The sequence below is a fragment of the Carlito syrichta genome, unplaced genomic scaffold (assembly GCF_000164805.1).
Source record: "Carlito syrichta isolate Samal-C Ts95f unplaced genomic scaffold, Tarsius_syrichta-2.0.1 Scaffold302986, whole genome shotgun sequence".
In the NCBI taxonomy this organism is placed as follows: Eukaryota; Metazoa; Chordata; class Mammalia; order Primates; family Tarsiidae; genus Carlito; species Carlito syrichta.
The window spans coordinates 557,910-572,994 of NW_007247082.1; the positions used below are offsets into that span (position 1 = coordinate 557,910).

Consider the following 15,085-nt stretch of genomic DNA (forward strand, 5'->3'; position numbering starts at 1 on the left):
TATAAAAATACCACTTTCAATCTCAAATCCCCACTGGCGTCTTTATATAAGCACTGAAAATGCTACTGGGCTTTGGAGATTTCATTTAATGAAGGAAAAGTATTTCTATTAAACATTGTAATTTTTTTTCTCTCAACTCACAACATCTTCAGGAGCCAGGGAAGCTGAATTGTTCTGGGATCTTAGAAACCAAATTGATCCATGCCTTGCCCATGAGGGTGTTAAATAGACTATGGAACAGCAACACACAAGGAAGGGTCAGTGATGAGGCAGAAATAAGAATAATGATAAGAAACAAACTCACACATGCCCATGACTTTGTGGTTTATGAAACACTTTGGTGCTCGATAGAGAGGTATTTCTGTTGCCACCGCCCTAGCTCAACACCACCCATCCTACACTGTCTGAGCTACAACAGTGACCTCCTGCTGCTTCCCTCCTGTGCCCTATCATTTGCTCTCAGACAGGCTGGTCTCACTCCCCTGTGCTCAGTTCGGCAGTGACTTCCCCATGCACTACAAGTTTCCTGTCCATCTCCTGATTTTCACCTCTTACTGTGCTATTGCCTGCTCGCCAAACCTCTGCTCAACTTTCTAGCTTCCTTACATTTCTGTTCAGATGGTTCTCCTGGGTCCTCAGAGCTTCCTCCTAAAGAACACTAGCTCCATGGCAGCAGGAACTCTGTCTTATTAACTGCTGTGGACCCAGGTCTGAAACAGTGCCTGCCACATACACACGCTGACTACATATTTATTGAGTCAATAAAATATTGCTAACAGTTATGGAGTGATGAGTGCCGGGGAGGATAAGGCCCAAAGGAATAAGACTAAAGAGTTGGTTGAGGTCAGCAAATTGTCCAAAGTCATTTAGCCGGTAAGTGGTGGGAACAGAGTAGACCCAGGTCTGGTTAATGTGAAAGCTGTGTTCTTTCTCCCTCATTCCCAGACTCTGCTCACCTACAGAGAAGCCACAGCAGTGGGTGGAGTGAGCGTAACCTTAGATGTGGCTGTGCCTGATTTCCTATTCTGGCTCTGCCACTTGCTAGCTGTGGTCGTGGGAAAATTACTCAACCTCTGGGTGCCTCAGTCTCCTCATCTCTAAAATGGGAATAGTAATATTTATCTTATTGGGTAGCTGTGAGAACGAAATGAGTTAAAAATCAAGCATTAACAACAGTGCTTGTCACATGGTCAATCCTCAATTACCTATTGCTACTATCAGTCATTCAACATATATTTCTTGAGCTCCCAGTCACTCCCTCCTCCCACCCAGGCCTTCCTCACACTCAGGCAGTGAGTCACTCTGTTCTATTTCCTTCCAGTCCCTTCTACCATTATAGCAATTGCTCAGCAGTATAATAATAATTTGCCTTTCTTTCTGTCCCGCCTTTCCCCTCTGGTGACTCTGAGCTTTTGGGGGGCAGAAGCCCTGTCTTATTCATCTCTTTCTGGCATTCATTTCCCTTGTCTGAGACAGAGAAGGGCATTTTTACATGGTTGTTTTGATGTAACAGTTTTGAAATGGCTGCATCTAAATGTAAAACTGCTTTTGAAAAATTACCAGGTACTGTGTGAATAGCCCTCCCCCCCACACACATATCCCCTGCTGCAAATCTGATCTCTACTGCCCTTCCCCCCACTAACTCCTTACTGCCCCTACCATCTCATTTCCAATCTTAACCCAGATCCCACCCCTGAGCCCAACCTCTTCCCTCCGTCCCCTCCCTGAGCCTCCTTGCCAGAGTGGAGATCAGGGATGGGGGAAGTTCTAGGATGAGAGGAGCTAGACTGACATGTCTCCTTGGCACATTATTTGGTAATTTAAAAAAAAAAATCTGAAAGTGTAATGATTTGTTTTCTCAGCTGTGTCAAAATGTCCTCATATCAAAATAGGTGTGTCAGAGCTGCTGCATCAATGAGGCTGAAACAAAAGGACCATGTCAAAACGATATGAAATCTGCATGGGAAGCCACCTGGCATGTAGCAGTCTTCAATAATGAATTTTAAAACACACATCATTGTAAGTGGATTAATAAGCAATCCACTACACTTAATAGCGACTCTCCCTGTGGCAACTACTTTTTATTTTAGTGAAAAATTTTCCATCATCATAGGAACCAGAGAAGTTAATGATGCTGTTTGATATCACACAGCAGTCAGAGAACAGTGGTCATTAAAGCTGAGTACATTCTAATTAATCTCTACCATTTTATAACCAAGACTCTAAGAGGAAAAGGGATTTGGCCAATGTCTCAAAGCAAACGAATTTTACAGGTTCCATCAGAAACATGTGATCAGTTCTTGAAAACCGTCTCCACCCTGTGCCCTAAATTCTGGATCACAGCATCACCACTGGGCTTACGACATAAATTCCACAGAATACAACAGAGACCATGGCAGACTGCTAACATTCTGGATGTGCTATTTGACATTGGGGATTGGCCAAGTTCTTGGTAAAGGAAGCTCTAAGTGCCCAGCCAAACGGGTTGTCAATATCCCATCAGCCAGGTGGTACACTGGAACAGCAGGACCTGGTGTGTCAGGTCGGTGTGATGCTTCTGCAGATACGGGGCACAAGTGAAGAGCTGACAATTTGCATTTATTTCCGTAACTGATATTTCTGTAGCCAGCTGAAGAAATAAATCCCAGTTATCCTGAGTTAGGAGATGTTATATCCCTACTGTCTTAATGGTTTCATGACTTGGATTGAATGGAGTCTTCCTTGAAGAAAATAAATTATACAAACTTAGGCTGGGTGTAATGGCTCATACCTATAATCCCAGCACTTTGGGAGGCTGAGGTGGGAGAACTGCTTGAGCCCGGGAGTTTGAGACCAGTCTGGGCAACATGGTGAAAACTCGTCTTCACAAAAAGATTTTTAAAAATTAGCTGGGGTGGTGATGTGCCCTTGTAGTCCTAGCTACTCAGGATGCTGAGGTGGAAGGATCTCCTGAGTCAGGAGGTTGAGACTGCAGTGAGCTGTGATCATGCCACTGCACTCCAGTCTGGGTGACAGAATGAGACCCTGACTCAAAAAACAAATACATAAATAAATAAAATTATAAATACTTAATTCACAAGAACATGTTTTCAGAGGGTATTTGTATAGGGTGGCATTATGTGCTTCTAGATAAAGCTCCTAGAATAAACCTGTACTTTTATTTTCTTTCTTTTTTTTGAGTTGGAGTCTCACTCTGTCACTCAGGCTGGAGTGCAGTGGCACGCTACTGGCCACCGCAGCCTCGACCCGCTGGGCTCTAACGATCCTTCCGCCTCAGTCTTCCAAGTAGCTGGAATTACAGGCGTGTGATACCACGCCCGGCTAATTTTTTGATTGATTGTAGAGATGAGGTCTCGCCAAGTTGCCCAGGCGGGTCTCGAACCCGCGGGCTCAGGCAATCCACTCACCTCGGCCTCCCAAAGCGCGGGATTACAGGCTGAGCCACCGAATCCGGCTAAACCTGTACTTTTCATACATATTCTGCCTTGGACTGTACCTTAGGTATGTGAAATGGAGTAGGTCAGATCCGAGTTTGAAGTTATGTGACCTAGGTCAATTGCTGAGCCATGGTTTCATCAGAGGTTAGGTAAAGAAAGATATGCAAATCATGGTGCTCCGCAAAGTAGCCTCCAATATTGCTGACTTCAAAACCTTCAGTCCCACCTTCCACCTTTCGCCAGACCCTTTCCTTTAGAGATGACTGGGGTCTCTGACGGTGCTGTCTGGTGTCACACTTGTGAGTTGAGCACTGGAAATGTGATTTGGCATAAAGATTACAAACAGGGACTCAGGCACCAGAGCAGTGGCTGCTGCACCAATCTCTGAATGTGTGACCCTGGGCAAGTTACTTCACTTCTATGACTTCTCATCTGTAGAGTGGTCATCACAGCAGACTGTCTCCTAGTCATGCTCTGAGGAATAAATGAGTTGGTAGTTGTAAAGTACTTAGAACAGTGCCTGGCACATGGTGAATCTTATATAAGTGCTTGCTGAATAAAAGCAAAATCTGGTTAATAATACCCATTCAGATGTTCTAGGTCTGCAAAGGGCAGTGCTCACCTTGGGGCCTTTCTCTGTGCAAGCCCAGCCTCCTCACTGAAACAATCTCCCATGGAATGTTACTTGATGCTTTTCTCTGGGTATGTGAGGCTAATATACTGGCAAGAAACATATTTTATTTTTTTGGTTCTCCAGCCTGACCACCTATTAGAACCACCCAGGGAGCCTTGTAATTGGTGCCTAGCTCACCCTCTTGACCATCCCCACCAATATTCTGGTTTTGTGCTCTGGGGAGGTATTCAAGCAAACTGTCCTTCTAAAGTTCAGCCACAATGAGGAGAGAACTTGTGGTCCGTTGTAAGCTTGGCCCAGGCCATCTACTCCCTGGGTTTTACTATCTGTAGTGAGAAGGGGTAGAGCTAGGTGGTCTCCCAGACCCCTCCAGTTCTAAAATAGTTTAACTCAGGAGGGTCAGACTATCCAGGAAGTGGCTGGGTTGGCTCCGATTATGCCACCTTGGTCAGAACAACAAGGCAAGGGCATGAGGTGAGTGGACAAGAAAACACGCCTACATCAAGTAGATAATTTTTCGCAGACACAGTCTCTTCCTTGGAACAGGACAAGAAGTACTAAGATAATAGAGGTACAGCGTCTCCAGGAAACTGGCAGAGCAACAGATTGAATTTATAAGAAAATGTAAGCCATGTGCACAAGAAGAAGGAGAAGAAGAGAAGACTTTTCTTTAAGGATGAAGGAGGGTAAATGTATTTGCCACCAGGGACAAAGAATGGTCCAAACACATGCATGCTGGGATACAGAACCAGGCTTCTGGGAAGGCAGGAAAAGGGAACAGAAGGGAAGTCACAGCAGCTGAGCCCTAGCTCTGTGCCAGGCACCAGGGGGTGTGTTACACATATAACCTCACTGGGTACTGCCCCCCTTCCAGAAGGGCTGGCACTCTGGTCCCCATCCCTGTAGGCAGGTTAGAGAGCTGTGCCACTGGCCCCAAGCTCCACAGGTGGTGAGCAACTGTGCCAGGTCAGTCTGACTCCAAAACTCTGTGCTCTTCCCAGACGGTTTGGTGCCTCACTTATCCAGTCTGCTGTCCTCATCATCTCACACACCCAGATCACAGCAAGGAACCAGAAGGAAGGAGACAAGTGCTGAGGACAACCACAATTCAGACACACAGCCTGCAGTAAAGGTTCTGTCTGTTTCAGGAGGGCCTCCCAACCTGCTGGGAATACACTGGGTGACAGAGAGATACCTCCTGATTTCTGGAAAGAAAAGACAAAACTTGCCTTGAGAAAGTTAGTCTATAAACACAAAATGATACAGGATAGGAATTGGTAAAGCCACCAGAAAGAGACTGGGGCCCTCCCAGGATGCAGTGCTTGACTGCCTGACACAAGGAAGTAGGTGTCACTTGGCAGCACTGCCGATATGTCTGGGAGCTCTGACAGGGCAGTGACAGCCCAGCCCGTGTCTGTCAGGGAGAGGGCAGCCTAACAGCTCTAGGATGACCATGTCTGCTCAATGTAGCCAGCGCCACAGCAGGGTGTATGACTGTATGGCAGGGTTACTGCACTGGGTGATTGCACTGGGTGGCCCCAGCCCTGGGACCTGCTCTCACCTGTCCCCTTGCTCCTTCCCTCCCGCCTTACCCCTGCACCCTCCAGTTGCCTCTGGATGTCCCTCAGTTTCCCAGCTCTTGCTTGGAGAGAGGGCCAGGGCTTACACTCGTGATCACAGTGGCTCCAAAGCCCCCATCCCTTTATTTAAGGGACTGAGAGGAGAATGACAACTGTCAGAAAAGTCCCAATCTATTCCCCTCACACATCTTAAGAACCTCCCCCAAACCTGGGACCTCACTTTGTTCAAGGTCAGAGCCCTGATCACAGCCACCGCAGACTGAGCCAACCCAGGGATAATCTGGAATCTCTTAGCCCCCACCCCACCTGTCCTCTCTTTGACACACAGTGTATATATACTCCACAAGTGAATGTCAAAGTAGATGGACAAGCCCCACCCGCTCACTTTAAAGCTATGCCTTCAAATAGCACCCACGTGACTAACTCTTGCTTTTTAATGTTGCTAATGTGGCAGTAACAAGGTGGTAAATGTCTATTTGTCTTCCTATCTTCCAGCAAGGCCACATTCTCCAATCCCCAAGTTCCCCATGGTGTCCTTTCAAAGCCCTTCTCTTTAATGCCAAGTGAAGGAGTTCCAGACAGCTATTTGCATTTTCAATTCTAGAAATCATTAATATTTTAAGGCTGCCAGCACCATGGTTTATTAACACACATTTTCTACCTGCTACTGTTAAAGGGAGATTTTCTATTTGGGAAATATTAGAACATGAGGTGATTTCTCAACTTCTGTTTAAATTCTGCTCTCAATCCCTGCTCTCAGAACAGCACAGTCTAGTGGGGGAGATGGATAATAAGAACCCCAAGTGGTTGCTGGGTTGACTCAGAAAAGCCTGGGAGGTGAGGGAAGAGGCCACCCTGGCCCAGCCTGAAGGGCTGGGGCAGGTTTCTCAGAGGAGGGCTTCTGTTTCTAAGGGAATGTCTTTGCAGAGAGAGGAAAGAATGCAAGAGAACCAGAAGACCTGTGCATGGACACTGGCTTTTGCAATTACTTTTAGTCATTTTGGCAATAGATTGAGGTTAAGACCAAGGATCTCTGAGTCAGACAGGCCTGGGTTCTAATCCCAGCTCTGGCACCACTGGCTGTGTGGCAGAAATCGAGGTTTACATTCTTTGAGCCCTTTTGGGGTGTCAGGGAGAGGACCGTCTGACAGATCTGGAATGATGGGGGTCAACCCAATACAACCAGGGCCACAGAAGGGAGTAACCTCACTGGGTGGCCACAGCTGTGGGATTTGTCCTACACATCTTCTATACCCCTCTCTTCTGCCCTACCTCTGCACTCACCAGCTTGGGTTTTTTCCCTTCAATTCTCACAATTACCCTAGAGGGTCATTCTTTTCACCTCCCATTTCCCAGAGCAAGAGACTAATCAAAGAGGTTAATTTACTTGCTCCAGGTCACACTGTTGGCCAGTGGATGTGCCAGGATTTGCTCTCCAAGCACCTGAGCAATTCAACACTGAGCTCTTCTGTGACTTAGCCCAGAGGTGGTTGTGAGCATTAAACAAGTGGCACCTCTACGTGCTTGGTACGGCACTGGCATAGTTCATGCACTCAGTAATGGGAGTTGTTGTGGTGACTCTGATCACCTTCCAAAGCCTAGCTCAATCATTTCTCCTTCAATAAACCCACTCTGACCTCTCTGGCCAGAGGACCCTGTGTGCCCTGGTTCACAGTGCTGTGTCACTGCTATCCTCTTTTGTGCCCCACTGCTCCTATGCCAATGTCACCTCCTCAAGTGGAGGGACTGCACCTTCTTCCTTTCTGTTCACTCCTGGCAACTACCACAGTGCTTGGCACATTGTAAGGTTGCAGTCAGTGTTTGCTAAATGGAATTGAGAGAAAACATTATCAACCAGATCAATTCCCAGAGGAAAATGTTTTCCAAAGGTCTTTAGCCTGGGCACATCAATATAAAAATAACACAGCTATAATTTGCTTTCAGATTCAGGCTGGAAAGGTGAACTTTGACCCTGTCAAAAAATGAGAACAAATTAAATTGAGACACAAAGTCATCTCCCTTGTTCCAGGGCTCCGGATTTCTAATTAACGTGCAGTACAATTCCAAGGGCTGTAAGGGGATCAGTAAGATCGTGGCTGTTGCCTTGCAAACTGAGCAGAGCTCAGGATAGAGCGTTTTGTTTGCTTATTTGTTGTCCTTTTCTGGGATGTATTGCGTTTCTTGTGGCATAGGTCCACAGATGAGAGCAGTCCCAGGTGATCAGAAAAAAAAAAAAAATGATTGCTAGAAGCTGACCTTGCACCAAAGAACACACAACAAAATAGCTCTCACACAATCACTCACCCACCTTGTCCCAGGGACAGCAGTTTAGCCCCAGGAATTTACAAAAGCAGTCAGAATTTTAGCGGCAAGGGCTGAAGAGGTGACAGGTGACGTCTATTCTGTGGCTAGGCAGAAGGGCCCCTGACTAGGTGCTAACATCAGAGTCTTGGCAAGGTGGCTATGGGGTTTTGGCAGCAAAGGCTCTGAAATACTGATGTATGTGCAGAGACAACGGTGAATGACAAGGACCTCATTCAGGCAACAAGAGGGGAACCAAAGCAAATTACCAGCTGGGAAGGCAACTGACCTCGAACAAAGGGAGAGCTGCAACCTGGGCAGAGCCTTTCTAAGGGGTGCCACTGCTCCTACTTGGGGTAATGAGGAACTGGGTAATGTTCTTCAATCCAGTGATCCCCAAACTTGCAAGAGTAAGAATAGCCTGGTGTACTTGGTAAAATTACAGTTTCTTGGACCCCACTCCAGACCCACTGAATCAGACTCTCCAGCAAAGGGCATGGGAATCTGTCTATATCTATATCTATATCATCTATCTATTGATAATGTATCTATATACTTATATAGACATAATATATAGAAATCTCTCTATATATATTTTTTTTTTAATTTTTTTTTTGTCAATACTCTGTCATCCCGGGAATCTATATTTCTAAAAACTAGTGCTCTGGATGCTTCTTTTGATGAGAAAGAAGCCTCTGAAATACAATCTGGCCTTGGGCAACTCACATCCCTTCTCCAGCCTTCCATTTCCATATCTATAAAGTGGGAACAGGAATCCTTGCCTCTCAGGGATAGATTGTATTTGAGGAAGAAATAAAATGAGTATGTCAGGTATGCCAACAGTTCTTGACACTCAGGAAATGTTCATATGTGAATCCCACCCTTGCAGTGGGGGGGCGCTATCCTCTGAATTAGTGACTCCAGAGGTGCCTGTAGTCTCTCTTTCTGCTCTTCAATTTTTGGCACGCAAATACTGAGCATCAGCCTCAAATGCTCCTACTCACTGGAGGGATATTGTGCAGGTGGGAGGCTCTGCTCTATCTGTGGATCCCATACCACAGGGCTCTAGAGCCCTCAGTGGCTTCCTTGGGAAACTCTGCCAGGAAAAGCCAGGGTGGAGGCAACTTCCCAAGTCCTCGCAGGAAGCAGCCTAGGCTGACAACTGATCTTCCAGATTTCCACTCCCTACTCCCAGGCTCCTGCGAGGCCTCTTGGCAATCCCAAAACAGTGGGCCCAGTTCAGGGGCAGGGGCTCTCAGCTCAGAGTGGAGCCTTGAGGAGCGAGTTACCGCTCAGCTATTAGCTCAAGCCTACTGAGAGACAGGATTATGGCGGCGGGGGCGGGGGGGGGGGGCGGGAAGTCAGGATACCTGGGTGAGAAGACATGCCCACAGAGTGTGTTACATGCAGAATTGTGTCTTCACCAGATTCATATGTTGAAATCCTAACCTCGAGTATCTCAGAATGTCACTCTATTAGGAGACAGGGTTTCTAAAGAGGTATCAATGTCAAATGAGGTCATTATTTAGGTAAAATGAGGTCATTTTAGGCTGGTCCTAATTCAATGACTAGTAACCTTGTCAGAAGAGGAGATTTGGGCACAGAGATGTATGAGCACAGAGGGACAACCAGGTGAAGACAGGAAGAAGACGGCCACCTACAAGTCAAGGAGAGAGACCTCAGAAGAAACAACCCTACCAAGACCTTGATCTTAGACTTCCAGCCTCCAGAACTGTGAGAAAATAAATTCCTGTTGTTTAAGCCAGGCAGTCTGTGTATTTTCTATGGCAGCTCAAACTAACATGGAGGGGCAGGGACTTGGGATTTGGTGCTGGGTTCTTTCCTTGGCTCTTCGACTTTGTTTTTGGGAATGCTACCTCAGTTTTCTCATCTGTAAGAGGGGAAAGAATGTGACTTGCAGGTTAACATAGGCATATCTCAAAGGAGATAATATAGGTGTGGCATGCCTGGAATACATTAAATGTATGCTACATGCTATCTCCCTTTGCTATTTAGCTGTGTAAAGTTTGGCCAGCTCTATAAGCCCTCTGAACCTCAACTTTATCTCATAGGAAATAAGGATCATGACCCTTGTCTGCCTCATTTAACGGAGCAGGTGGGAAACTCAGTGAGCTAGTATACAGGATGAGATTTCAGAAAGCGTGAACCACTTTATGGAGGAGCTGAACCTACGCATCCAGCAAAGCAAGATGTCATTCTACCCAAGTGATGCTTTAATGAGAAGTATAGAGCACTAGAGAGAACAGTGGTTTTAGACACAGAGGTTCTGAATCCAAGTCACAGCTCTGTTACTTCTGTGAAACCTTAGACACCCCACTCAACTTTAGTTTCCTGCCTATGAAACAGGGGAGTGACAGCTGTGATGGAAGATGCTAATGCCTTGCATTCAAATGTCCACCCAGTCCCAGGTGATTTCATGGACTTGTCCAACTCAATGCTCCCAAGGGCATCATTCTAAGTCAATGCCAGAGGCCCCACTCCAGCCCCAGAGAAGCTCTTCTGGTTTCCCATCAGAATCCCATTCTGAGACACACACAAGGGACTCCTAAAAACCTAATGTGGAGGACCTGGTCATTGGCCCACCTCAGCCTTCGACTGGAGTGACCAGCAGATGCAGGACCCAGGCTCCTGCCACCTTGTGTGTACAGTCCATGAAGAGTCTCATTCTAAATCACAGTTGGCCCCTAGTCTCCCCATCATCCACCATGACTCAGAACCAGAGCAAGAGAGAGTAGTTGGGATGAGGTAAAAAGCATAACAGGAAAAGTATTGAAAAAAAAACTCCTTCCAGCAACTTTTATCCAGGGGAGATTGTGTGCAAGGCTGGGCCTCAGAGAGCACCCGGGTAGAGGGCTGGACTTGCTGTCCTCAAGAACCTTCCTAGTTCTAGGTCATCTGGCTCCAATAACAAGTAAAAACATTAAGTTGTCAGGACTTGAACCACTGATCAGAAGGTGAGGTCAGAGCTTATTGATGAGCCACAGAGCAATAGCTCTGTAATTACCTACCAGTCAACAGCTGATTTGTCAAAACCACACTGAATGTAATTACTTTCTACTTCACTAGATGTGGAGAATGAATAAGGAAGATGGCCTACACTATCCCTCCAGTTTTGAGGCAACATTTTGAAAACCTAAGGAAGCATTCACTGGCAGTTATGCGACATTCTAACAATGCCCTGGAAAATGTGCCCAGAGAAAAATTATGTCTCTGTCCCTGCATCACTGAGAATCTGGCTGCCTAGACCACTGCATGGACAGTTCCAGAATCCCAGTCTCCACACATCTTTTAAGAGATGCTGAGACCTTTATTTTGATATGAAATCCCTTCTCACCCTGGATTATGAAGAGATGGAGAGATTTTCCTCTCCCTGCCAAAGGACTATCACTGGGCCTATAAAGACTCATGGGTATCTCTAACCCTGGCTGAGCATTGCAAACTGCTTTCTGTCTTCTGTGGGTAAGCTCCTTCTGTTGAGCCCAGTCTATGAGGGCCTGGACAGTGGTCAAGAGAAGGTCTGCCAAAGAGGCCTATGTAAGTAAATAGTACAGAAGGGAAGGAGAGAAGGGAGAAGGAAGACAAAGACAGAGAGAATCAAAATACGTCCCCTCACCAGCCCATGATCACAACCAGAAAACTAACTATAGTCACAAGCTGAGTTCTAACCGCAGACTCAGCTGATACCAGGGATAACTTTGACTGGGCCACTAGACTAAGCTTTGCTTCAATTGTGGTCTGTAATGTAGGTGACTGATAATACGAGGATCAATTAGAGTTCAGGGAAGAATCGTGCTTATTTGACTTTCCACTGGGAAGACCAGAGGAAGAAGTGGGCAAGTATCTTAATTCAAACACCACTTGTGCCTACCATTGTGAAAAGTCAACATGTATTTAATAATTTAAAGACGGTGGCCTAAAAGGCAGCAGACACCAGAGTTAATCCAAGAAAAAAGACTTCTTTTTATGCAATGATGCCAATCAGAAAAGGAACTTGGGGAATTTATCAATTGAAAATAACGAAAAGAGAAAATCTAAGAAAAACTACTTCACTGCTAGATTATGGGAAATATAACCAGGGCAGAATCAGTCCAGATTTCCTTCTGAATGTTCTGTATGTCACAGCCTGGCCTGGCAGAAAAAACAAGCAGGGAATCAGAGGACCCGGTTCCACCCTACCTTCACTCTTTCAGGAGTTCTGAATGCAATGCCTCCTGAGGCAGGGCAGGAGGACAAATGATTGGAACAGACATATGTGGGACACAGGCTGAGGCAGAGACATGGAGCTCATGGCCTGTCTGGAGAGAGCCGCCCTCCTCAGCATCTGTCAGTTAGTGCCATGTAGGACTTAGGCCATAAGTCCTATGATTCTTTCATAGACTCTTTCAAGAGATGCTGAGACCTTCATTTTTATATGAACTGCCTAATTTGTAAGTATTGGAAACTAATCTTTTCAAAGAAAAAAAAAGTATCCATGAGCCTGATACATTTTTCTAATACAGACTGTCGAGTCAGAATGTACTGGTCCTTCATGGCTTAGCTGAGCTATTATCTCCTCCTTACCTGTGGTCCCATTCCCCTCCCCTTGATTAGGCACCCTCCCTCTGAATTCTCAGAGTCCATGAATGACTTACTTCCGCTATTGAAGCAAATGAATTGCTAAGGTTTGGCTCTTTCCACCCAGACACAACCTCCATGGAGTTCTGACATGGGGTTGCTTGACCCAGATGGAGTCAACTCCTCATTCTAAGAGTCTGCATCGAGCCCTACAGTGAGGAGCAACCTCAAATCAGCCTCCTCTGAGGCCTATTCAGGGCCCCGACTCTGCTCCAAGACCATCTTGAGTGACTCTGGAGATCCTTCCACAAGAATGAATGACAGTCTTTTGCCAGTATATGGTTGGCAGGCTCACGGGAGTGTGTACATGTGTGACGGCTCACACCAGGTTTAGCTATCATGTCAGGATTAGGTAATACTTGGGTTGGGAATAGTGAAACTTGCAGGAAGAGAAGGATCAACACCCAGGGGAATGGGATGGGGCATAAGGCGGTCAGGTAAATGGCAGACAGAGGTAGGGAGACACTCATGAAGACGAACAGACACACAGAGGCAGACGGAGCACAGGCAGAGAAGCAGACCAAATGCAGAAGGTGAGAGACAGGACCAAAGGCACACAGAGAACAAGAGAAAGCGAGAGGGAGGGTGAAGAGAAAGGCTGAGCAGAAGGAAAGGCCAGGGGAGCTGCCAAACATTGGCATCAATTAAAAACTAAATGGCTGTCTAGAGACTGTGCGCTTGGGATGGAGCAGCGCTGCCTAATGGAGAGGAGAGGTGGAGGAGAAAGGGCTCAGCGGGCGGGCTCCTGTCAGCAGGTGATGCGTCTGCACCACAGCACCACCACAGGGGCTCACTCAGGGAGGCCCTGGGCTCACACCTTCATCTTGCAGAGAAATCATGGAGGGAGGCCGCCAGGGCAGCGGCTAACCACACAAATAAAATTCTCTGGTCTGATGATCTCAGATGGGGATGATCAGGCTGCTGTGGAAAAACTCCACAAATGAGAGCGTGAAACTCAGCTCTGCTGATTAGCAGCCATGTGACCTTGAGTGTACTTCTTCACCTCTCAGCCTAGCCGTCCTCGTGTGGAATACGGGCACTCATGCTTTCTGCACCTCTGTTTTCATAGAGTCTCTGATGCCTAAGCAGGGTGAGGTCGGTGGCAGACCCTTGCCCAGCACCCGTGGGCAGCACTCCCACTTTAGGGCCTTGCTCCTGCAGACCTTTCTGTGTGGCTGGCAGGCTTCCCCAAAGCCTCTGCTCAAGTGTCTCCTTGCAGAAGAGCCTTCCCTGGTCCCCCTCCATAGGACAGCAGTTCTCCCCTCACCCACTTCCTTCACCGTCTATTTTCCACAGCACTCATCACCCCATGATGTGTATATGTTTATTTTTTCTCCACTAGAATATAGGCTTTAGAAAGACAGCATATTGGCCAATTAATTCACTGTTGTATCCTGAAACCTAGAACAGTAAGTATTACATGAATATTTGTGTGGAAGGGATAAAGGAAGGAAGGGAGAGAAGGAAGGAGACATTCATACCACTTCACTCCTAGAGTGGCCCAGAGGATCACAAGGAAGCCAACATCTTGGAAAAGATGATGGAGGTGAGGCCCTCTCACCCCACTCAGCCTGGGCTGGTCCTCCTAGTGGAGGGAGCTCTTGGAGCTCTCTCTACTCTGAAGCCTACCTAAGTTTCCAGGTCTCCCTGTCTCCTGTTTCCCCATATCCCTGCCTCCACCCTTGGTGTACCCTGGTTCCAGAATGCCTTTCATTACTGCAGACATCCTGAAGGTGTTCTGCTTGTCTTTAAGGATTAGCGCCTGCCCTACTTCATACATTCATTTTACATTTATTCTTTTACTCAACAAAGACATTGCTGAGTGTTTGTTGTGAGAAATTATATCATGATGTTATAGCGCTCTTGGGCTCCAGGGATCAAGGTTCCCCAGTATTAGGAGACAGCCCCGTTCCTTTTGATTATACTGTGGGAGAGGCCTGAGCACTGCTGAGCTGCTGCTAGCTCCTTAACCGAAAGCAAGAAAGGAAGTCCTGGGGTGGGGAATGGTTTGATCAAAGAGACTCCTCAGGTCCAGGAAGAGCACCGAAGTACCAAGCAAGAGATGCTAAAATGGAGACACAAGGGGAAGGGAGAGTCTGTTTGCATCTGTGGGAAGAAAAGGGATATGAAGACAGGGAACAGGGTAAAGATGAACATGTCTACTTTGGAGGCTCAAGTCCAGCTTTGCCCCTATGAGACAGTGAACACCAAGAAACCACTGGGATCTACGCCATCTAAGCAGGATCTCTATTCAAAGTCAGGATCCTCTACCTGTCATGGAGTCCTCATTCCGGAGTCCTCATTCCAGGGGAGTCTGGCAATATGTGATGACAGGGAAAGGAACTGGGTACAGATAGCTACAGCACGGACAGAATGAGGAGGCTGTGTTATGGGTTGTGTAAGATGACTTCCTTCCTTCATTTTTTCCTTCCTTCCATCTTTCTCTCCCTGCCTCCACCTTCCCTTCCTTCCTTCTTTGTTTCAGTACTGTATTTTAC

At 46.7% G+C, this 15,085-nt stretch overlaps 1 protein-coding gene across 1 annotated transcript in view; it reads right to left on the reverse strand.

The window, feature by feature from the left end:
- Positions 1 to 14,313, reverse strand: part of AGBL4 (ATP/GTP binding protein like 4) — a 157,477-nt gene extending 143,164 nt beyond the window's left edge. The window contains exon 1 of the mRNA XM_008057388.1: positions 14,217 to 14,313. Within this exon, the coding sequence (XP_008055579.1) occupies positions 14,217 to 14,313 (97 nt within the window). The remainder of the gene's footprint in view (positions 1 to 14,216) is intronic.
- Positions 14,314 to 15,085: the final 772 nt, after the last annotated feature.